The 26,447-nt window shown below is 37.7% G+C and overlaps 1 protein-coding gene across 1 annotated transcript in view; it reads right to left on the bottom strand.

Annotated features, from left to right (window-relative positions):
* ABCB5 (ATP binding cassette subfamily B member 5) overlaps positions 1-17,594 on the bottom strand; it is an 89,872-nt gene extending 72,278 nt beyond the window's left edge. The window contains 1 exon segment of the mRNA XM_073239997.1: positions 17,488-17,594. Within this exon segment, the coding sequence (XP_073096098.1) occupies positions 17,488-17,594 (107 nt within the window).
* Between the last annotated feature and the right edge of the window lie 8,853 nt (positions 17,595-26,447).

Here is a 26,447-nt window from a genome sequence, read left to right on the forward strand (position 1 = left end):
AAAGAAAGCTGAAGAGTGGCCAGTGAGGCAGTTGAAAAGCCAGGAAAGTGAAGTACTAGGGAAAACACAGAAGAACATGCAGTCCATCCTCATTATTCCCAGATTCTGTGTTGGCAAATTTTCCTGTTTGCTATAATTTATTTGTAATCCCAAAATCAATACTTTGGATGTTTTTATTGTTATTCATGGATATGCACAGTGTGGAAAAAAGTTTGAGTTGCCCAACAGATGTGCTTAGCTGAGGATGAATAAGGTAATACTGTGCCTTCTTGTTTCAGCTCTCATACTGTAAACAGGTATCATTTTTGTGGTCTACAATAGTGCCAGGTTTTTCTCATTTTTGTGCTTTTTGTTGATGATTCCACTGTTTGAAATGGCCTCAAAGAAGCATAAAGTGCTGCCTAATGTTCTGTAAGTGTAAGAAGGCTGTGATGTGCTCTGTGTAGAAAATACATGTGTTAGATAAGTGTTTTTCAGGCATGAGTTATAGTCCTGTTGACTGTGAGTTCAATGTTAATGAATCAAAAAATATATTAAATAAAGGTGTCTTAAAACAGAAACACACTTAAAATAAAGGTATGTATGTTTTGATTGATGAAAATGTTGTGACCAAGGTTCACAGGAATCTACCCCTATAGTTACCCAGGTATTTGCTAATTCAGTGCTCATGATGGCTTTAATAGAATATAACTATTGAAAATTTAGGGAATTGATTGTTTTCTAATAAGAGAGGCTCTTTAAAGACAGCATAAAACACTGTAAGTTTAATAAAAATTATACTATTGAACTTAAAAATTTTTTTTGGAAAAATGTAATATTATAGGAGGAAAATGGGTTATAAAATAAAATGAAAAGGAGGAATCTAAGATTTGTACATTGAAAACTACAAAAACTTGTTAGGAGAAATTAAAATATATATAAATAAATGGAGAGGCAATCATGTCCATGGACTAGAAGACTCAATTGTTAAGATGGCAATCTCCCCAAATTAATTTATAGATTCAATGCAATCCTTGTCAAAAATCCTAGCAGGCTATTTTGCAGAAATTAACAAGGTGCTCCTAACGTTTATATAGAAATGAAAAGAACTCAGAATAACCAAAATCATTTTTAAAATGAACAAATTCTTTTCCTAAGATACAACAATATTTAAATTAGCAAATTAATGACTCCATAATGGCCTCTAAATGTTCAAGTAAAAGGAAGAGTAACTTTCTCTTTGAATCAAAGCTAAAAATCATTAAGATTAATGAGGAAGGCATGCTGAAAGCAGAGACAGGCTGAAAGCTAGGCCTCTTAGGCTGAACAGGTAGCCAAGTTGTGACTGTAAAGGGAAAGTTCTTGAAGGAAGTTAAAGTGATAGTGCAGTGAACACACAAATGATAAGAAAGCAAGACAGCCTTATTGCCAATATGGAGAAAGTTTTAGCGGTCTGGATAACAGATCAAACCAGTAACAATATTCCCTTCAGCCAAAGCCTAATTCAGAGCAAGGTCCTAACTGTATTCAATTCTATAAAGGCTGAAGAAGTAAGAAAGCTGCAGGAGGAAAGTCTGAAGCTAACAGAGGTTGGTTCATGAAGTTTAAGGAAAGAAGCCATCTCTGTAACGTAAAAATGCAGGTGAAGTGCTGAGGGAGAAGTTGCAGCAAGTGATCTAGATCTAGCTAAGATCATTCATGAAGATGGCTTCACTGAACACCAGGTTTTCAATGAAGATGATGAAATAGTCTTATATTTGAAAAGGATGCTATCTAGGACTTTCATATCTAGATAGGAGAAGTCAATGCCTGGCTTCAAAGCTTCAAAGGACAGGATGACTCTCTTGTTAGGGGCTAATGCAGTAGTGACTTTAAATTGAAGACAATGCTCAATGACCATTCTGAAAATTCTAGGGCCCTTAAGAATTATGCTAAAGTGGATAAAGAGGTACAAACATCCAATTATAAAATCACATGGATGAAAGTACAGCATAGGAATTGTAGTCAGTAATATTGTAATATCTTTGTATGTTGACAGACAGCAACTACACTTATGGTGAGCATTTAGTAAATATATAACTGTTGGATCACTATGCAGTACACCTGAAGCCAAAATTGTGTACCAACTACATTTCAATTTAAAAAAGGATTATGTAAATAGATTAAAAAAAACCCAGGTCCATTTTTGTGTGTTGTCAAAAAAAAAAAAGAATTATGCTAAATGTATTCTGCCTGTGCTCTATAAATGGAACATAGCATGAATGACAGCACATCTGTTTACAACATTGTTTACTGAATACTTTAAGCCTACTCTTTAGACTTACAGTTCAGAAAAGAAGATTTCTTTCAAAATATTACTATTCATTGACAATGCACTTGGTCAGCCAAGAACTCTGGAGATATACAACAAGATGAATGTTTTTTTTCATGCCTGCGAATACAACATCCATTCTGCATGGATCAAGGAGTCATTTTGACTTTCAAGTCTTATTGTTTAAGAAATGCATTTCATAAGGCTATAGCTGCCATACTTAGAGATTCCTCTGATGGCTCTGATCAAAGTACATTAAAAACCTTCTGGAAAGAATTCACCATTTTAGATGCCATTAAGAACACTGATGATTCGTGGGAAGAGGTCTAACTATCAACATTAACAGGAGTTTGGAAGAAGTTGATTCCCACATTCATGGATGACTTTGAGGAGTTGAAGACTTCAGTGGAGGCAGTAAGTGCAGATGTGGAAACAGCAAGAGGACTAAAATTAAAAGTGAAGCTTGAAGATGTGACTAAATTGCTGCAATCTCATGATAAAATTTGAATGGATAAGGAGTTGCTTCTTATGGATGAGCAAAGAAAGTGGTTTCTTCAGATGGAATCTACTCCAGGTGAAGATGCTGTGAAGATAGTTGAAATATAACAAAGGATTTAGAATATTACATAAACTTAATTGATAAAGGAAAGGCAGGGTTTAAAAGAATTGACTGATTTTGAAAGTTTTACTGCGGGTAAAATGCTATCAAACAGCTTTGTGTGCTACAGAGAAACAATTTGTGAAAGAAAGAATCAGTCAATGCAGCAAATTTCATTGTTTTATTTTAAGGAATTGCACAGCCACCCAGCCTTCAGCAACCACCACCATGATCAGTTAGCAGACATTGAGGCAAGATCTCCACCAGCAAAAAGATGACAATTCACTGAAAGCTCAGATAATGGTTAGCATTTTCTAGCAATAAAGTATTTTTAAAATTAAGGTATTATAGATTTCTTTTGTAGACATAATGCTATTGTACACTTAACAAACCACTGTATACAATAGACATAACTTTTGTATGTTCCAAAACCATAACAGAAACCAAAACATTAATTTGATTTGCTTTACTGCAATAACTTTTACTGTGGTGGTCTGGAACTGAACTGGCCATATTTCCAAGGTATGCCTGTATTCTGGATACTATGCCATTATCAGATATGGGATTTGCAAATCAAATATTCTTTCTCATTCTGTGGGTGGTCCTACCAGTCTCCTTACAGCATCCTTTGATGTACAAAGTTTTAAATTTTGATGAAATCAAATTTATTTATTTATTTATTTATTGCCTCATATTTTGGTACCATAGCCAAGAAATCATTGCCAAACCCAATGTTACAAACTTTCTTCCCATTTTCTTTTAAAAGTTTGACAGTTTTAGCATTTACACTTAAGTCTTTAGTCAATTTTTATTTTATAAAATAATATTTTATAAAAGAATATAAAAGGGTCTAATTTCATTCTTTTACATGTGGATATCCAATTTTGATAGCACAATTTGTTGAAGAGACTATCTTTTCCCTATTGAATTATTTTTGGCATCCTTGTTGAATATCTTATATATACAAGGGTTTATTTCTGATCTCTCTGTTCTATTTGATTAGCCTACATGTCTGTTTTATGCTAGTACCACACTGTTTTCATTAATTGGAAGCCTTCCAAATTTGTTTTTTTTCCAGACTGTTTTGGCTATTTGGGGTCCCTTGAGATTCCACAGGAATTTTAGAGAGGGTTTCCTATTTTTGCAAAAAAATGTTATTGGGATTTGGTAAGGATTGCATTGAATCTGTAGATTACTTGCAGTAATACTCTCATTTTAACAATATTAAATCTTGTCTTTCCATTTATTGGTATCTTCTTTCATTTCCTTCAGCAATGTTTCTAGTTTTCAATGTATAAGTCTTTCACTCCTTGGCTAAATTGTTCCAAAGTATTTTATTCTTTTTGATGCTACTGTAAATGGAATTGTTTCTTACTTTTCTTTCCTGATCATTGTTACTATGTAGAAAGGCAGCTGACTTTTTAAAAGATTCCACATAAATAAGTGAAATTATGCAATATTTGTCTTTCTCTGACTTATTTCACTTAGCAAAATGCCCTCAACTTCCAACCATGTTGTCAGAAATAGCAGGATTTCCTTTTATATGGCTGAATAATATTTCACTGTATATATACATTTTCTTTATCCATTCATCTGTTGATGTTTGTTTCCATTCCTGGCTTTTGTAAATATGATGCAATGAGCATGGAGGTGCAGATATCTTTTCAAGATAATGATTTCATTTCCTTCAGATACATAACCAGAAATGGAATTGCTGGATTACATGGTAGTAACATTTTAAATATTTTGAGTAACCTCCATACTGTTTTCCATACTGGCTGCACTGAATCGTGCTTTGTAAAAATCTGTTCCAAAAATGAAGAATTTAGGACTGCATTATAGAATTACTGAACAGAATCTGCATTTTAACAAGATTTTCCAGGTAGTTTGTATGCATATCAAATTTTGAGAAGCACAACTCTATAGAATTTAGCACAGTCTTAGCAAACAAAAGGCACTAATTCTCTAAAGAAAGCTTTGCAGTTTTTACTAAATTTAATAATATAAAAATAAAGTTCAAAATATAGTGGAATGTTAACAACATGTCCTTATCTACTGTCCATAGGATGGTTTTAAAGTATGAACAAAGAAATTCTGGCATCAGAATCTCCTGGAGCGCATGTTAAAAAACAAACAAACAAACAAACAAACAAACAAACAAACAAACAAACATCTCCACAGATTCTTAGCCCTTACTTCCCATGTACTGAATGAGAAGTTAAAGTAATGTGCTGGGAAATCTACATTTCTAACAAGCCCAAATGATGATTTTTTCCATTTTTTAATTCTGTAAATGTGTATTTTGGCAGGTATTGTTCTTAAATTCTCTGCTGTCATGGAGTTTATATTCCACTTTAGGGAGAATAATGGTTTTAACAAGAGACATACATAAGAAGAAAAATGAGGTAGTGGTAAGTTTTAGGCATACAACTAAAACAGGTCAATGTGATGAAAAGTAAAGTGGTAGTTAAACTTTCTAATCAGGGAAAGTCTCTTCTAGAAAGTAATGTTTAAAGTGAATGCTGAATTACAAGAAGGAGGTTGCTGTATAAAGATCAAGAAGAATATCTTGGGTGAAGGGAGTATGATTTATATGGTTGAGAGAAAAAGTACAATGAGACAAAGGGACAATGAAAAGGTCATTATTATATGGGGAGATAGAGGTTAGCCATGATGGCTGTCCCCTTGTTCCTCCACATCATCCAATGTTTTGAAAGGAAGATAAATTTGGTTTGAAACATGTCAAGTGTGAGTACTGGTGAGATAATCATGTAGTTATAGCTTTAAAAAGTAGGTAATGTGAGAATAGAATTCTGAACATCTTACTTAGCTTAAGTAGCATCTACTGATTGGTAATTATGTAGCGTAAGTACTATAGAAGATTCAAAGAAATATAGTAGAAAGAAGTATTTTGCTTATAAGGGCTCTTGCTTGAAAAAATTTCTGGGTTCATGTGCCAAGATGGAAAGCCATGACAAAATACCACCGTGGGAAGAATTTTCTGCATGGTACTTCATCTCCAAGCACACTTGGTAAGAATAATCTGGTATAGTGAAAACAGACTAGTTGGATGGAAAGCATGGTATTTTTGATTAGATGAAAGAAAATATGAATTTTATTGAAGTTCCAAAGGAAACAAACTAGTAGTAGGAAGATCATTGTTGAGCATGGACAAATTTCACAAAATTTTGTTTTGTTTCCGTCTTCTCCATAAAGCTAATTTTTCTGAAACAGAGGAGTGTTTTACGCTCTTTACAAGCTCCAACCGCTTTTATATCCTCTAATATTTATAATTTGACTTACTACACTTCTTCAAATGCTGTTCCCTTCTTTCTCAACATGTTTAGCTGGACTACAGAGTTTAGAATTATACACAAGAGCCCTAAAAATATACATTATCCAATGTGGTGGTTAATTTTATGTATCAATTTGGCTAGGCAAAGGAATACAATTGTTTGATTAAACACCAGTCTAAATGTTGTTGTAAAGGTATTTTTTAGATGTGACTAAGATTTAAGTCAGTAATTTTTGAGTAAAGCAGATCACCCTTCAAAATGTAGGTAGGCCTAATTCAATAAATTAAAGGCCTTAAGAGAAAAGACTGAAGTCCTCTGAAGAGGAAAAAATTCGGCCTCCAGACTCTCCCTTTAGACTGAAGACATCAACTTTTTGCCAGAATTTCCATCCTTCTAGCCTGCCCTGAGGATTTTGTACTTGCCAGCCTCCACACTCATGTGAGCCAGCTCCTTAATATCAATTTCAATCTCTCTCTCTTCATATATATAAATATCAATATACAATACATATACACACATATATACAGATATCCAGAGATACAAATATATAGATAGGCCCAATAGGATATATATACATATATATTCTATTGGTTTTACTTCTTTGGAGAATCCTAATACACCTAGCAAGACATGAAGTTACGTGATGAATAGTATATAGAGTGATTACTCTAGCATCTGAAAAGAACATATGACCTCAAATGGTTTCACCCCACAGGTGAGGAGCGACTGAGGTTAGTCCTTAGAGGATGGTTAAGATTTCAATAAGTGGAGATGTGTGAAGGAGGAACAAGAACATATTTTTGGGAATGCAAAGGTGATTTAATTCACAATAGAGGAATGAGACCAGTCTGATTAGAACAGACAGTTCATGCAGAAATAAAGAGATAAGGTAGATAAGATTGTAGAATGCATTGAGCCAATTTTTTAGGGCAACTATTTTAACTTTTCGACAATGAGAAAGACACGGCTACTGGTATTTGCTACAATTAAGCTGATGTCTACGATTAACCTAATGTAATGGGTACAATCTAATGTCATTGGTACAATTAATCTAATGCCATTGTAGACAGGAAGGGCTTGGGGAAAGACAAGACTTAGGTAGACCCATTATGATCTAATTTGATAGCATAAAAAAGTCGTATTTGAGAGATGATTTTAAGGGAAGGCTTATAGGATATAGATTCAAAAAGCAAGAAAGGAGCAAAAAATAAAAGTTCAATGACTTAAACTTCAGAAACTGGAAATAAAACAAAAGCAAAGATGGAAATGGAGAAGTCAGAAGAGGAAGTTGGTTTTGGGGAAAAGGTGACATTCAGTTTAAAAATACAAGTTTGGATTGACATTAGAGTTCCCAAGTAAACATGTCTGGCACACAGATGGAAATATGGCACTGATGATTAGGAAGATGCCAAGCTAGAGATATATTTGTAATGGTCATCTGCACAGAAAGAATTATTAAAACTTTGAAAATAAATTTGCTTTAATAATATGACAATGTAATATCAAAACATAGATGAAGCTGTGTACTATAGAGGCCAAGAATTTTGCTTTTAAAAGTACTGTCCAATAGAACTTTCTGCAAAAATGGAGATATTCTCTGTATGGCCCAATATGGTAGCTATTAGACATGTGTAGTATTGAGCACATGCAATGTAGCTAGTGAGGGAATGGAATTTGTATTTTTATGTAATTAAATTTAAATATAAATAGCCACATGTAGCAAATGGCTATCATATCGGAAAGCACAATTCTAGAGTCAAACTGCCTAGACTCAAATTCTGAATTCCTCACTTACTACACATATAATTTTGGGTAAGCCATTTAATCCTTACTGTTGGCACTAAGCACAGTGTCTACAACGAATGATGTCTGTTTTCTTTTTGATAAATATGTAACTACTTGCTTCATTTTGTCACTTTTGGGCAAACAAACCATATCAATTAACACAAGATGTGAGTGTAAGATGATTATCCAAAAAGAAAAAATAAAGCCAAGTCAGAGTTAAACAGGAATCAAAATGGTGTAGTAGAAGCTTTCTATGACCTTTCCAACAAAGAACACTAATCCTATATAAGAATGATTATGGAAGTCTGGAATCCAGTGGAACAACAGTTCCACTATACTGTTGAAGAAAAAATTCTGAGATTGGGTGGAATGAAGAGGGTAAGAGGATCAGTTTCACTTTCCTAGCTGGCTGGGAAGTTGCTAAAGATACTTATTTCTTTCTCACCCTACCCATAATACTGAAGTGTGCTGAGAGGCTGGGTGGAGTGGGAGCAGCTGAGAGAATAGTGACCAGGGCTTGGAATGGAATATCAGAGATGCAGATCCTGTTAACTGTGTGGCACACTTCTTCAGAAAGACAGCTCATGAGCTGCTGGGGATTCTTTGCCTGCAGATTCTCCCAACTGGCCCATGGACACCTCCAACATTCTGCGTACCTCCCCCTCTCCCCCCATCCACAATCACCCCATAGCTGGTTCTCTGTACTCCAAAGGATGGTAGAATCAACTTTTGTAGATAGCTAGTAAGCATGCACATGCGAATCTGGCCAGAATCTGGGATTGTGAGAAAGCAAATAAACTGAACACTATTTAAGGGAAAGAAAGCAAAAGAGAAGCTGTCAGCACCTGGTCTGTCTTTGCAGATCAAAAGAAGGCATGTAATATTAAGGATTTCCCTCCAAGAGAGTACAAGAAATGTGGAGCAGGCATATCCACAGAAAAGGTCTAAGAATACCTTAGAAACCCTAACAAGGCTGATGCTAAGTATTTCTCTTCCTAAGCCAGTTAGTAAAGACTTAAGGAGGTGGCTTTTTCTTCAGATGAAAAGACAGCATTGCAAGACTTCAAAGAACATGAAAAATCAAGGAAACATGATATAACCAAAGGAATACAATACTCTCCCGGTTACTGATCCCAAAGAAATCGAGATCTACAACTTGCCTGAAAAAAATTCAAAATAGTTGTTTTAAGGAAGTCCAGCTATTAGAGCTATTAGAACAGAGAAAGACAATTACACAAAGTCAGGAAAACAGTACATGAACAAAATGAAAAGTATAGCAGAGACAGAAATCATAAAAAAGAACCAAACAAATTCTGGAGGTGAAGAAAATAATGAATAAAGTAAAAAAAAAAACACAATAGAAAGTATCAATAGACCACTGATCAAGAAGAAGAATCTATGAGGGAAGACAGGTCATTTGAAATTACCAATCTTAGGAGAACAACAGCAACAACAACAAAAAGAATGAAAAAGAGTAAAAGTAAAGAAGCCTACATGAACTATGGGATACCATTAAGAGAAAGAAATCTATGTATTATTGGAGTCATAGAAGGAGAATAGATGGAGAAAGGAGAAGAAAGCTTACTTAAAGAAATAATGAGAGCAGATTCTAGAAAAAGGTGGTAGAGTAGGAAGGCAAGGCAGAAACCTCCTCCCAAAAACACATAAAAGAAGAAAATATGGCAAACACAAGTAAACCTGAAAGCAACCTGAAGACTGCAGAACAGACCACCTATACCTAAGGACCATCTACACCTGAGAAAGAAGAGAAGACCACACAGAAAATGGTAAAGTGGCACAGCTGAGAGCAGGACCCAAGCCCTCCCCAAGTCCTGGACTACAGGCAGGAGAAAGAGGAATGGAGTGCGGAGAGGGCAGGAGTCCAGGAGGACTGCACACTTGGCCTTGGAGATCTGCTCTGGGATCCTGAGCCCACATTACATTGGGTTCTGGTGATTAGTGGGGCTGCACACCCACAGACAGATGGAACACTCTGGGAGGCTGAGGCTTGAGATATTGTGGAGGACAAGCATGCTCCACCAGTCCTGAGACCCAAAGCAGAGGTGTCAGTTTGAAAGACTTGCTAGCAGTGGGAGGGGGGCCAGAGGGGTGAGGGTTGGACAAAACTCTCTCCTTAGAAGAAAGGGCGGGTGGAGGATACACCCCCTTCCCACCTCAGCCCTTCCTTGGCCCAACAGATTGGGAACTCTTGACAGCCCCAGATGCTCCATCTCCCCTGCCGACAATTCAGTCCCCAATCTCCTCTCTGCATATGCTGCCAGGAGCCAAACCACTCAGCAGCATCATCAGACTTTGCTGCCTGGCAAGCAGAGGGAGGTACTCTTCCAGCTTCCTTGGCTCTGTTTTAGTCCAACCACGGAGGTGCCTGCTGGAGCCAACCCCAAGAGCCCCTTCCTCTCCATGGGTATCCAAAACTAGTGCTCTGAGTCTGGCTTGGGCAGAGCCACACACTAGCTCACCAGCCCCACTATCCCTGCAGCCCCACCATTGCTGCAGGCCAGCAAAAAGCGGCCCCACCACAGCAAGCTCAACAGAGACTCCTGAACTGATCATAAAGGTGGCAGCTGAAGCAAACTGCCAGAATAAAAAAAAAAAGACACCCTGCCCACTGCATGCCAACAGCTGGGGTCCTTGCAAAAAAGAACCAGGCACTAAAGAGTAAAGAATCTTGAGCTTCTGGACACCATAGGACACCTTCTTCATAAAGCTATTACTCTGTAGACCAGAAAGCACAGCAGAGACATCTAATACAAAGGAATAAACACAGAAACCCTGACAAAATGTGGAGGCAGAAGAACATGATCCAAACAGAACTAGAGAACAGAACCCCAGAAAGAGTGCTAAATGAAATGGAGATCACTAATCTTCATGATAAAGATTTCAAAATAGGAGTCATAAATGTGCTCATGGATTTACAGAAAAGTATTCAAGATCTCAGGGAGGACTTCAAAAAAGAAAAGACCTGAGAAAGAGCCACTAAGAGCTGAAGAATAAAGTATCTGAAGTGAAACATACAATGGAGGGATTTAAGAATATATTAGAACATGAAGAGGAGACTGTAAATGAAATGGAAATTAGAGAACAGGAAAAAAATCTGAGGAACACAGAGGAAAAACAATCTTTAGGAATGAAAGAATGATAAGAGAGCTATGTGACCAATCCAAACAAAAATAATATTTGCATAATAGGGGTACCAGAAGGAGAAGAGAAAGACAAAGAGAAAGAAAGTCTCTTTAAGGAAATAATTGTTGAGAACTTCCTCAGTTTGGGGAAGGAAATAGACACTCAGGTCATGGAAGCACAGAGAACCCCTAATCAAAGGAACCCCAGGAGGACAACACCAAGACATATAATAATTAAAATGGCAAAGATCAAGGACAAGGAGAGTGTTGAAAGCAGCCAGAGAGAGAAAAAAGATTACTTATAAAGAAAACCCCATCAGGCTAACAGCAGACTTCTCAGCATAAACTTTATAGGCCAGAAGGGAGTGGCATGATATATTTAATGTAATGAAACAGAAGAACTTTGAACCAAGAATCCTTTACCTAGCAAGAATATCATTTATAAATATCTATGCACACAACATTGGAGTACCTAAATATATTAAGAACATACTACTAGATCTAAAAGGAGAAACAGAGAACAAAACAGTAATAGTAGGAGACTTCAATAACCCATTTTCAACAATGGATTGATCATATAGGCAGAAAATCAATAAGGAAACATTGGATTTGAACTTTAAACCAAATGGACATACTAGACATATACATAATATCCCATCCAACAGGAGCAGAATGCATATTCTTCTCTATTGCACACAGAATATTCTCTAGAATAGGTCATGTTAGGTAACAGGTCTATCAAGTTTCTTTTTTGGCATGAAACTATAAATCAATAATGGAGGAAACTGGAAAATTAATAAATGTGTGGAAATTAACACATTCCTGAACAACCAATGGATCAAAGAAGAAATCAAAAAGAAAATAAAAAATCTGGAAACAAATGAGATTGGAAACATAATATACCAAAACTTATGGGATGCAGCAGGAGCAGAGAAAAGTTGATAGTGATAAAAGCCTACATTAAGTTAAAGAAAGATATCATATAAACAACCTAACTGTACACCTCAAGGAACTAGAAAAATAACAAATCAAGGTCAAAGTCATTGGAAGGAAAGAAGGAAATTACAAAGATCAGACTAAAAATAAATGAAATTGAGGCTAGAAATATAATACAAAACACAAATAAGAACTGGTTTCCTGAAAAGATAAACAGAACTGGCAAACCATCAGCTAGACTAAGAAAAAAGAAGACTCAAATATATAAAATCATAAATAAAAGAGGAGATGTTACAACTGATACCACAGAAATACAAAAGACCATAAATCACACACTAACAGACTGCATAACCTAGAAGAAATGGACAAATTCCTAGAAAAAATATAACCTACCAAGACCGAAATCATGAATAAATGGGAAATCTAAATAGACCAATGAGTAAGAAGATTGAATCCTAAGCAAAAGTGTTTCCCAAAGGAAAAGCCTAGGGTCAGAGGTTTTCCCATAAATTCTACCAAATACTTAAAGAAGAATTAATGCCAATTTCAAAAAATTAAATAGCAAAGAAGACTTCAAAACTTATTTTACAGGTCAGCATTACCCTAATACCAAAGCCAGATGAAAATACTACAAGAAAAGTAAACTACAGGCCAATATACCTTTTTAATATAGATGCAAAAATCCCCAAGAAAACACTAGCAAACCAAATTCAATAGCACATATAAAGCACCATACAGCATGATCAAGTGGGATCCATCTTTGGGATGATGCAAGAATGGTTCAACACACAAAATCAATAAATGTGATACATCATCTTAATAGAATGAATGATAAAAATGATATGATCAGCTCAATAGATACAGAAAAAGCATTTGACAAAATTCAACATCTTTAGTGATAAAAGCCCTTAACAAATTGGGTATAAAAGGAATCTACCTCAACATAATAAAACCATATACTTTAAGTCCACAGCTAACACCACACTCAGTTGTCAACATTTGAAAGTTTGAAAGCTTTTGCTCTAAGATAAGGAACAAGACAACAGTGGGAATGTAAATTGGTTCAGCTACTGCAGAAACCATTACAGAAGCTCCTCAAAATATTAAAAATAGAACTACCATATGAGCCAGCAATTTAACTTCTGGTCATATATGCTGAGGAAATAAGGGTGTATTGAAAAGATCATCTGCTCTTCCATGTTCATTGCAGCACTACAACAGCTAAGGTATGGGAACAACCTAAGTGTCCATCAGTGGATGAATGGATAAAGAAGATGAGGTATATGCATACAATGGAATATTATTCAGCCACTAAAAAGAAGGAAATCCTGCCATTTGGGACAACATGGACCTTGAGGGTATCATACTAAGTGAGGTAAGTCAGACAGAGAAAGACAAATATTGCATGGTTTCATTAATAGGTGTTATCTAAAAAATCCAAACTCATAGAAATGGAGAATAGAATGGTTGTTTCCAGGGTCTGGGAGGTAGGGAATTGGGGAGATGTTAGTCAAGTGTACAAATTTGTTATTAGAAGAAAAGTAAGTTCTGGAAATCTAATGCACAGCATTGTGATTATAGTCAGTACTACTGTATTATATACTTTAAAGTTGTTGGAAGACTAGATCTTAAATGATCTCACCATAAAATGAATTATAATTATGTGATGTGATGGAGGTGCTAGCTAATGTTACAATGGTAATCATACTGCAGTATATAAGTGTACAAATTGGTACCTTAATCTCACACAATATTATATGTCAAAGTATCTTGAAAAACAAAAAAGATAGTTAACAAAATAAGAAATTTGATTGTTAACAGAAGAGGAGGTATTTTAGTAGATAGAGTTAGGAACACTATTAAAATATTACATGATTCAAAAGATAGAGCACAATAGAAATAAAGGAGTATTATTTTAATCTTTATAGAATTATTTGATACTAACATTTATCAGAATACTAAACAATGTCACCATTATGACACATTTAATTTTTAACTTTTAAAATATATTTATTTGAGCCATAAATTCTCTCAAGAAAAAGTCCCATTTGGATTCTTCACAACTTATGAGCAAGAATTAAAGCAGAGTATTAGTTTGCCACCTCAAATACTGAGATTTGATTATATTTCCAAGATTATATACAATTTTCAGACATAAAAAATAATATTAAACACTAGGGAAAAGAGAAAAAAACTGTTGTGGGAAAATATCTTTATCTTTCACTTATCTCAGATAAATTTCTATTTAGTAAGACAAATATGCTCTGTTGTGACTGTAGGAGCTGTTAGTAGCTGACAATATTTGTAAAATCATTTATCTTTACTGTCATGCTAGACTTTAAACATTTCACTACTATCTTCAATAAAAGTTTTAGAGTTATTCTTTTATACTGGAAGTTCATTTTATTATCTGATACTCAGGGAAGTATCAATTTTATCACTCAAACTTTGGCATTGGTACAAAGTGTATATATATATATATGTGTGTGTGTATATGTACATATGTATGTATATGTATTTAAAATACCTCTAATACTATGGGAGCACAATGTAGGAAAAAGTTTTTAAAAAAGTCTTTGTGAGAAAGTTTCTTTAGTGACACCATGGTCTGGCTTCTGCTTTAAAGTATCAAACCATAGTATCAACAAAATTCTCAGTAGGCTTGCTTACCACATTTCCTCTGAATTCTAACCCTTGTCCCTCTAAAATCCATGGGAAGGGAGCAGTCAGTTTACTTTGGTCTGAGCCTAAATGAACACTTTAAAGTGACTCTTTCAAGAAACCCATTAAAAATCCTCCCACTCTGGAAGTGTTCTGCCAAGACTAACTTGAAGCCACAAAAGACTTAGGGTTGGTTCCAAATTGGAACCTGTAAGAACTGTGTGGGCCTTTAATTCAGCAAAAATTCTGTCTTTAACAGAAACTCAGAATATTACACATAAGAATGAAAAGTAATTCCAAACCCAAGAGCATCTGGGATAAAACCATGTAACTGTACAAGGCAATTCCCCAAGTGAAAATCTTCTTTTGAGTGAAATGAAAGGATCACAGCAATCTCTGGAGAAGAGACGAGGTCTTGGGCAGGGCAGAAATCTGACCCTGCCATGGAGTCATGTTGTGGCCTGGGCCTAGTTACATAGTCTCATCTTGTTTACTCTGTTTCCTAACAAAGTAAGTGATTATAATGGTGACTAATCATTTGTCCGTTAGCTACCTCTTCTTGTTAGGAAAAAATGTATTGTTTTACTATTTGAGGTAACAATAGTAATAAGAGTTCCCATATATTAGTAGTACTTGTAGCATGTGGGTGGTTTCTTAGATACTAGCTCTATTTTGAGCATTACTCTGCTATGCACTGTGACAAATATTTTATGGAAGCTTCAATAAATATTAGCTATTATTATTATTATGTGAATGATCTTATTCAATCACTGCTTCATTAGCCCCACATTTACAAGAGGCAATTGAGGCTTAGGAGACCTAAGTAACTTTGTCATGTTAACACAACTCTTAAAGTGGCAGAACCAAATTTGTTGACTCCAAAACTTATGCTCTTAACCACTGTGCTACTCTGTCATTCTACAAACTTCAACCTCGCCATGAGCTCCAAAGTTTACAGGAGCATTCCAGGGCACCCTAATTCCTTGGCTTCAAAAGGCAAAAGAAACTCTTACCTCCTCAGCTGCTTTAAGGCTCAATTTTTTCTCCACTGAATCCATAAGCAAATGCTCACAGCACAGACCGAAGTTGAACCTCATTTGTAAATTGTAACAATATCTTGTACCCTCTACCTCACATGCACTTTGTGGGGATATAATGATATGACATAGGTAAAAGAGCTCTGGAAACCATACAGTAACCTCTTACAAATGTAAGGCACCACTTGATTATAATGCCTCCACCTCTATCCTTTAATAATAATAATACCTACTATTTAATGAACCCATACTCTTTGCTAGGCATTTGTCTAAATACAACTTAATGTACTTTGATTGTTACTCAATTTTTCCTGAAGAATATGGAAGTGATTCATTCCAAAACAGTCTCAGTGGAGCTGAACTGTCCTTCTTCCTTAAGTCTTACTTAAAAAGGAAAACATGTCTCAAGAAAATCTCTATTATTAAAAAAATATATTAATATTATAGTTACTAATAGAAGCTATTTATCAAAATAGTTAATAAGATTGGGGGCATTTAAAAGTGTACCCCCAATTTGTTTTGATCAGTTATGGTAAGACATACTGATATGGGAATGATTATTAAGAAGGTAGAATTTTATATTCACAGATCTTAGAAACATAAGGCATCCCAGTCCAGACAGGCCACCAGGAAGCACCAGGGTTGACCAGGAGGTGAAGAATCAGGGGAAACTGTGCAAGAGGCTTTATTGTGATTTCCATGGGAAAGGGATAGCAACGCAGGATAAGCAGGCTTAGAATTGGCTAGTCTGAATAATTACAGTGGGCTCCAGTGTGTAGGGGCTGTCTATTGTTGTCTGGTACCTGACTTTGGGGTGATTAGGGCAGGGGTTAGTGGCTTGTTCGGTCTGTGGTGGCCTGATAAAGGAGATGGTTGAAGGTGTGGGCTCTGGATGGACTGGATTGCATGAAAAGAGCACTCTGGGATGAACTGTTTGCTAACTCTAGGAATTACCTGACCCTGGGAAGGGCAGTCCCTCTAGGGTCAGCAAGTCCCCAGGCTGTTAAAGCATCAGGAAACACAAAAAGTTAAAACAATGATCCATACAGGGGAGGTTCTTGTGCTGTTGCCATGAAACGGGACAAATTCTTGAATTCATATATTAGATTTACTTGAAGCATGTGTGTCTGTGGTTTCCTATATAGTACCTCTATTCTGAGGTCATTTTTTAATGTTCTATAAGTTCTCATGGAGTGAAAGGGCATGAGCTATTGTAACAATAGCTTTAAATTCTTAATAAACCAAGTGTAATTATAATAATTGTAATTTAGAGAAAGGACAAAATTAAACTCTGCAGCAACATTTGGCATCCAGGTCCACCTGTTCTGAAATTCTGTGTGATGCCAAAGAGAAGTATTAATTGGTTTTCTTCGTTGGAACACCAAACACTTGAATATTATGAGTTAGGAATGGAGGAGACTTGAGAAAACTTGTAAATCTGAGGAACTGCTACATCTCAACAGCTGCTGTATAGGCATTGAGGGCAGGGGGTTATCTGAGATTCCATTGGCTTCCTGAAGAAAGGGATACTTAACCACACAGAGCTAATGCTGTCCAAGGAGCCTCTGGGAAAAGTGCAGCTGGGTGAAGTGCCTACCTGTGGAATAGATGTGATCAGAATGTAGACAAAAGGGACCGGAGGGAGGAACCAGAGAATGCCTAGAAGGAAGCCTCCTGTAGTACAGCATTACCCCGTTTTCCAAATGTCCTCATGTGATCACGAAGGTGGTTTTCCTCTTACCTTCTTGGAACACCTACGGCTGATTTTATGTTTCTTGGAAGCCTGGCTTCTAGCATGACAGCAACTGCTGTAGGTGACTGAAAGGCCCCAGCATGAAAGGAAGCCATGGTATGGCATGAATTGGTAGTCTGAATAAGATTACCTATCTGATTTTTTCTTCAAATTTTATGTGTTAAACAATAACAAAATTGATTTCTCCCAAGGGGAGTGTATAAATAAGGACTCTTAGGTTACAAGTGACAGAAATCTAATAACAAATAGATAAATGCAAAACAAAATTTTGGGAGTGTGATGGCTTCAGACACAGCCAGACTCAGGGACCAGAATTATGTCTAAGTCTTAACCTATAGCAGATAAAAAACTCTGGTGGGGAAAACACTTGTTTTGGAAACCCCAAGGTATTCAGTAAACTAGAGTAATCTCTCCTGGTTTAGGTTCTCCTGAGTGAGGACAAAATAGGCAGAGTTCTGGAAGTTGACTGGAGGAGCAAAATGGTTCTTGTGGACACTGGGATCGTGAAAGTCAATCAGGAGGCCCTAATTTTTCTTTTTAAGTTGTCTAATAAATATTTATTTGCTACTAGTTTGTATTACTTACTGAAGATAGAATAAACCAAGAGGGTATTTGCCTTCAAGTTGCTCCGAGGAGTAAAAACTATATTAGATGTTAAAATGACAAGAACAAATACTCTTCTTGATTTTATCGAAGGGCCAAAAAAAGATATGGGGAATGAAGTGGCTAAATGAGATGACCTTCAGCTGGAGGCATTCTTTGAGACTGGCAATGGCTGTGGGGGACAAGGTGACACTTCCTGGATGAGTCTGCTCTTCCAATTCTCTCTCTGGGAATGACCTTAACCTCTCCATTGTTAAAACAACCATGTGTCTACAAACCTGACAGAGGCCCCTGGATTTTGTAAGGAAAGATTCTCTTAAGTATTATTTGTTTGTTTGCTATCAAATGGTCTGCTGATCAGCAGGTTAAAAAGAAATCTTAGTGGAGGAAGCTCATCCATGGGAATTTTTGCTTGATATTCTCATTTGATAACTCAATCAGCCCTGCTAGATCTTATGAGGAGCTTGGGGTGAAGGGTGAAGGAGATTCATTATCCAAAGAATGGCATGACAGAAGCACTCTTTTGTGACAAACATGATGGCGAATAGGTGTGGCCGCAGGACAAGATATACCCTCATTGTATGATGCATGTCAGTAATGGACTTCACAAGAACCTTAGGAATTCTTAAAGTTATTTTTAAATGGCTTTGAACCATAAAATTGTGATAGTCACTTCACATCTCTATGGCGTCTTGCTTATCAGCAAATTAAAGGAGTTTCCTGGACATCACTAAAACCTTTGGGCTCTAAAATTTTATAACTCTAAGGCTTCAGGGATGCAATGGAATTCACTGAAGTTTGTAGCCAGAAGATATGGGTCAGAGAGTACTTCCTACCTGTTTGCTGCATCACTTTAGGCCAGGGGTTCTGAACCAGGGGTGGTTTCTATCCCCCGGAGGGCTTTTGGTAATGTCTGGAGACATTTTTGGTTGTTGCTAATTCGGGTGGTGGTGTATCTAGTGAGTAGAATCGACAGATGTTGCTAAATATCATAGAAGGCACAGGACATTTTAAGCCCTGCAACAAAAGTATCTGTAAACCTTGGTTTCTGCATTTGTTGAATACTATTTTTTGAGGACAGTAAAAGAGAGTTGTGAAAGCACACCGTGAATTCTAGTGTTGCCTTCGCAGTGATAACGCGAGAGGGAGTTTTGCCGGTGGAGCAGAGATGGCTAGGACACAACGATGAGGGCAGACCACTGAAATGCTGCCACCTGGGAGGTGTTATAAAGTATAAAATACTGCTTTCTTGACACTCTTGTTACTGCCAACTTTTAGCCTTTTCTTTTTTAGGCCTCTGATGGAATTTCCTGGGATTTTCTCAGGGGACACTGACATCTGGGCAGTTTTGTGGCTAAAATCCTGCACCTTAAAGTTAGATAGACTTAAGTGTGAATTCTCAGTTTCCCATTTCTGGTCTGTGTGACCTAACTCTTCTGGTACTAAGATTAAGGTAGGTATTTTCCTACTTCATAAAGCTAATCTTGAGGCTTCAAAGAGATACTTGTTAAACCAGAGCCTGTGACCTCATCATCGCTATTTTCTGCACTCAATGCTATATGGTCATTTTAAGTACCTTTCCCCTTTACCTTTCCCACCTCTTTCTCTAGCTGAGCAAACTTTTTATGAGCAAATCAGTATCTGTTCTTTCTCCTCTGGTTACAATCAGTTGACTCAGTTTGCATTAGTTTGGGGTACAAAGTTTAAAACAAAAAGTTACATAACAATGCAGCAACAACAAAAAGAACCCTCTATGCAAAAAAAAAAAAAAAAAAGGAGCGGGGAGGGATTATTGACTAGACATTGAGTAATTTTGTTGCTGAAAAGGATCCTATAGCTCAGGGGTTCCCTGCCTGGTTTTTACAAGAGTATCTCCCTGGAAGATTTAAAAATATAGAATATGGAACTCCATTCCAGCCCTACTGAATCAGAATCTTTGGCATAAGTCCCAGAAGTATGCATTTTATAAAAGCTCTCCAGGTTGGTTGGGACTGATCAGAACTTCATCAGAATACTTTTCAATCCTTTAAAAAAAGTAGACACCACCAGGATTCCACATGAGACCTGCTGGACAGAATCTCTGGGGAAAAAATATACCAACATATGTAATATAGTTATAGTCTTAATCTTTACTGTAATCCTGAGTTTAGGATGGAGATTATTACCTCCAATTTTTGGGTTGAGTATTAGGACCAAGAGACCATAAGTGATCTGTTTATGTTCACGAAAGGTAGTATATTTCATTATTGGTTCAAAATATTTGCTGCTTCTCCTTATTGTACTTTCTCTGGAGCCCCTCTCCATGATGTCTACCAATCCACTGACACCAGCCTTGGTCCTATAACTTACATTGACTGAGGAAAGTGAGCGGAAGAGGCCTGTGTCACTCCCCACCAAAAAACTTGAATTATCTCATCAGTCAATTTATTTTTCTCTCTGTCCCCAGACTAGCATGTTCCTATTAGTGGCTGCTTCAGTATGGACTAAGGAATAAAGACTTGGAAAAGAGCTGCAGCCAACCTGAAATTGTCATTAAGGTGAGCATGAAACAGACCTTTGTTTAACCCTCTGAGATTTTTGGGATGACTGACCCCCACCCCCTACTCCTGTAACACCCTAACTCCTACAACAGGTGGAAAAGTGAGCATTAGAACCAAGACTTCTGCCCTTGCCTTTTATAATACCAAACAGGAGAAGCAGACAGCTCCACCAGTCCCAAGTAGGGAAGAAATTATTCACTCCCCATTGCTAGGGCTGAAGTTGGGGGAAGGTGTGTTTTTGGTATACTCAACTAGAATTTAGAACAGACATCTCAAATTTTTCCAACCCTGAAATTTAATTGTTCTCTGATTTCCAAAGAATTATCATTGTCTATTGTTGCTACTTGGGCTAATACTATTTGTGGGATTATACGGTTGAGACCTAACTGTGGCCTTAATCTGTGGAATTGATTATGAAATAAAGCACAGTACATAACAATCTTTATATGGAAAAAAGTTTGTCAACTTCTGAATAATAGGCCAAAAATGCAACATTTGAAACAAGTTTTCACTTTACCTTCGGAAGCTTAAAAGACTCAGATGATGTTTTCTAATAAAATATATACATTTTAAAAGGGTGATTGTGATTCACATTCTGCCCACAGGAGGGCCACACAAATCAGTACTTCACAGTATTTTCTTGTGATAATTTTGTTTACATATTTATTCCTAGGGCTTTTTTCTCCTTCTTCAAATCCAGATTATTTTCACAATTTATAACTTGAGGTAGAGAGGTCATTTTTCAAGCTCTGTATATAAAGATAATTTCAGTTAGCTAAGTAGACGCCAGTTCTACTTAGCCCTTCATTATTATTCAAATTTTGATGTCTACAATAATTAGAATTCCTCTATCATTTTCAGAGATTTAAAGTAGTTTTCCCAAACTCATTACTTTGTAGCTTAAGCATCTGAAACCAATAGATGATGTCATTTTAGTCAGGATCAAGGTCAGTTACTGACAATCCCAAATTTAAAAATCAGGATTTTGGTTTAAAAAAATATCAAATTGGAAATACGAGGACAATTATTAACAAAATGTAAATAATAAGAGTAATAGCTTAATAGTTATCATTAATTGACTACCTACTCTGGGCCAGAATTTTATTGTTAGGATTCTATTTAATCCTCCCCAAAGTAGGCTGGTAAAATAGATGTCACCCCCATTGTTTGGTATGAGGAAATTGAGTCCCAGAGATGTTAGTCTGTCATAAGTACCATGTGCCTTCAGTAAGAAAACCTGGCATCTGATCCCAAGTCCCTCAGAAGCCAAAGTCCACAGGCTTTCCTCTATACCACACAGCCTTTCTCCCATTTGGCTTTGAAATGAGTTTCTATTCTGGCTATCATATTTAGCATCTCAAGTTTCTTCCTCAATTGCAAATTTTATTTCCAAAGTAAATATTTATGCACATAAATTTCTATCCTAACAGGAAGCAGATAATTAAAAATCGCATAATCACCATGAAAGCCTCTGGTGATCTTCCTACGGGAAAGGGAAATTGTGGTTAGCAAGGAGCACACGCAGGGACTTTTTACCAGCAGTTTGTGGGCCACTGGACCACAGGAGGGTAGGGAAAGCACTGAGAAAGCAGAGCACTTAAATTTGCATATGAAACCCCTTCATAAGCAAGCAATTTGATGGGACTAATTTGGATTCACTTAATAATCTGTCACACTGTAATTGTCCGACTATTAAAAAAATTAGAAGAATCCTTGCAATCTTTCAACCACTAGATGTCACTGTTGCTTACGAAATAGAATTACCCACTCCAGGCGAATTTCTATACTATAAACAATTGAATGCCTCTTGTTCTCTTCCCTGAAGTTTACCCTCAAACTAAGAGCTATGAGAGATATAAAAGATATCAAACACATGGCTCCCGGCCAGGAAGTTGTACTTTCCTTGGAAGATACATGACAAACCTATGTGAACAGTTACAGAATATCCCAAGAATGTGCTTCTTTTGTGACTATAGGAAGGTAGAGGTAGCAGGAGCCATAAAATCTGAGAGAGAGAAATAAATGCAAACTTGAGTGGCTGTGGAAGGTTCCACAGGTGGAACGTGAGTGATGTTCTAACAAATGAGTAAGAAATGGCCTACACAGGAAGAAAGCAAGATCATTCCAGGGAGGAATGACATGAACACAAACACGGAGGTGGAAATAAATACAGAGCTCCATGAAGCGGAATACTCATTCGGGGAGGAATGGGAGTTGCTTGTGGAGGAGACAGATTGTATAGGACCAGAAATAACAAAGAAGTGCTTTGGATCTTACCCTCCCTCCTGAATTTACCTCTAAAAGTTTTTAAGCAGAAGGGTGGTGTGAAAAAAAAATTTTCTGTAGGAAAATCAACTGTTGGGCATTGGGGTCAGGTACCAATTTAGAATCACAATTTATCTTGATCCCTTATAAACCATTACTTGGGGTTTCCTCCTTGTGTAATTACTTTATTCTGCCTGGTTATTATTTGTCATGTTCTTTTATCATTTGTGTTGTTCCTTTTTCGCCTATTCTTGATGTGGGCATAATAGAGTTATACCCCCATCACGTCCACCCCCCAACATAAACTTGGCACCTGTCTGTCGTCATATAGATCAGGGGTTTCTGCTCTAGTCTTGTCCCAAGAGAGTTGCTTTCTTCTGCCTTCATTTCAAAAATACCTGAATTTGCTCTCAGAGATGTTCAGCCAGTTTCCCTTTGAAAACATCAAACATAGGCTTTGCACATTTGCAACCAACCGCTCTTCTGTTCCAGTTGTCCTGAAACCAGATGGACGACTGTTTGAACAGTTTTCTCTTTCGCCCAACTCTACCTAATAAAATCCGGGAAGCATGTTAAAAAAAAAAAAACTTTCCGTCCCTTTTATTAGGTGATCTGAGAAGACAGAATGGCGGTCAGGGGCTGAAGAAGGTGGCGCTTCTTGAGCCCCACTGGGCAATTGGTCAGTCCGCCTCCTCCGTTCTGCAGCTGGAACTCATTGGGGTCCAAGTAGTTGGATTTCACGACTGGGGGGCCGATAGCTTCTCAGTATTTCACAGCCTCCCGGCTTCCAGAGGGCCCAGTCCTGCGTCTTGCCGTGGCAGGTGAGCCACAAAGGTACTGCCAAAGGCCAAAACAATGAAGAAGCCACAGACGCCGAAGACACCCAAGTGTCAGAGGTCCACAGCAGAGCCCACGGCGTAGCAGCGAGGGTCTGCGTCCTTGCCCGCGAGCTCCCGGCTGCAGATCCGGGGCCTCGGCCGGCGCAGGGCGCTTCCGGCGTCAACCCCGGCGTCGGCGGGTCGGGGGTCGCCGCCCTCGGGGGGGCCGGGGCTCTGCGGCGCAGCGCAGGCTGGAGGGTGTGCCCGAGTTCACGGTAAGGAACGCCCGTACCTCTGGGCAGAGCGCACGACAGCGGTAGTGTCTGGGTAGCAAGCGTGGCAGGAAACGTGGACGGTTAGTACAAAAACTACCGCGCCAGTGTCACTTGGTTTTCTCTGGGTGAGAATTACATGTAGCTGAATGGAATGAACTTAGAAGTCCAGAGGCTTAAGAAGTAATAGCTTCTCATTGTTTTCGGGGGAAAAAAATAAAGGCCCTCCTGCCTCACCTGGTCTTACGCTTCCAAGCAACCGGCGTGCTGTGCCTTCTGCGTTTCTAGTCGCTGCTTTCTGCTCAGAGCCGGCTTAGGCCCTGCGCCTTTGCCCTCCAGCTGAAACCTCCCCCGCCCCTCTCCTGCTTTCAACCCCGACCGCAGGTTAACTCCTGCTCTCAGCTTCAGCCTGTCACTTCCTCTGGGAAGCCTTCCCCACGTAGGGGGCCGTTTCTTTCTAACACGTGTTCATAGGTGCTTTTCCTTCATAGCAGTTTTCCCTTCTCAGTTATATCCCCCTAGTTGATTCACCTCTGTCCGTCCTAAAATGTAAATTCCTTGGTAACAGATCTGCATTTGCTCTTCATTATTTTTACTCTCATCACTATGGGAGACAGTAAAAATCATTGCTACTCGGCGTGCTTGATGATACCATGGTATGTGTGTGTGGTGGGGAGTGAGGTGGTTAAGAATCAGGAAGTTCAGAGTAAATTCTAGATGAGAGACTCAAATCCTTTTAGCTTCATTTCAAGTTGCCTGAGAAAAACATTTTTACATTTCATTAACATGGCGTGCAGCACCAAACCTACTTGTACTCTGGACCTTGTAGGACACGGTAACTAGCATATTACAATCAGACTGTTAGAATTAAATGGCAAGGGGCTGTGATTGTTGTATCCAGTAAGTGAGAGGAAGCTAAAAGTGTTCAAGTCATTTCTGAGAATGTTTCCACAAATGATAAGACCTTTCCTGAAACGGCTGCAAAATCATTAGGAATTCTTGGTCAAGACATACAGATTACTGCCTAGAGAAATAGAAGCATCTATGGCAGCCTGAAACAAATAGCTTGAAATGGTCTTTCATTTGAAAGAATGAAATTCAAGTCTTTGGACACAAGATTTAGCTCAGTCTTTGCTGCAGATAGTTCATGAATGTGTTGTTTGTCATGTGGCCAAGATAACACAACAAGCATTTTGTGTGGTGATGACAGGATTTCTATGTGCCCAGCCTACTGTGTGGGTGAGCCTTGTTGATGTCTTGTGAATGACTTAAATTCTTTTCTTTGATTTATGCTGGTAACCCTTTCCTAGTAAGGGATGAATCAATCAGTGATCTCATGCAGCCAACAGTGTGATTAGATCAGGAAAGACAGCCCTGTCATGGGAAATGGTTATGTGCATTTTTAAATGTTTTTTTTTCATGTTTAGAATTGTGTTGGATTGTATATTTAAAAAATGATCATAATTATATTGCCAGTTGCTCTTTTAAAATCTTGCCTCAAGTGTTGAGGTCTTTGCTTCTCTCTTTGGAAGGGTGGCATCTTTTGTCTGTCTTGACAGGAGAATGTGATGGAAGTGATATTGCATGATTTACAAAGCTAGGTCATTAAATGTGATATGGCTTCCACCTGGTTTGCTGTCACTCAGGCTGCAAGCCTTTGCAACCCAGCCACCATGTTCTGAAGAAGCTCAAGCCACAGGGACAGGACAGGGAAGGTTTATCAGCTCACAGATCCAGCTAAGGTCTCAGCCTGCTGCCGTTATCTGCTCACACGTGGGTGAGCTTCAGTTGTTTCTAGCCCAGTCTTTGAGCTCTCCCAGATGATGCCAGGCAGAACTGAGATGAGGTAAACCCACAAGACCCAAAATTGCAGGCTCATAAGCAAAATAAATGCTGTTATAAGACACTAAATTTTCATCTGACTTGTTACATAGCAGTAAATAACTGGAGAACTAGGCTTAAATAGGGAGCAAACCGTTTTATTTTAGCTTGCCTCTGTGTTTTTGTTGATAGTGTTTTTTAGGACTGCAGTACCGTTTCTTTTCCTTCTCTCCCTGTCCTTTCATTTGTCTAACCTTCCTACTTACCCTTCTTTAATCAACTCAGGTGTTAATCTCTTTAGGAAGTCTTCCATAATCCTTCAGATACCGCTCTCATGTGTGTAAACCTCAAAAACAGCCCTCATGGGCTATCAGGATCCATTTAAGCATCTGATGTTCATACCAGTCAGTGCATTCATCTTTGAATTATTCATCTTTGTATCATTAATCTTTGTGCATGTGGAGACATAGTGCTTGACTCCACCATCTACTACCTGTGTGAACTTAGTCAAGTTAATAAGTGTATTCAAGACTCCCTTTTCTTATCTGTGAAAGGAGATAAAAGCTCCAACTCACAGTGTTTGTGAACTTTAGAGGATAAAGTCTTCTAAGGTATTGGCACATAGCAAG

This window comes from Manis javanica, chromosome 6 (genome assembly GCF_040802235.1).
Source record: "Manis javanica isolate MJ-LG chromosome 6, MJ_LKY, whole genome shotgun sequence".
Classification (NCBI taxonomy): domain Eukaryota; kingdom Metazoa; phylum Chordata; class Mammalia; order Pholidota; family Manidae; genus Manis; species Manis javanica.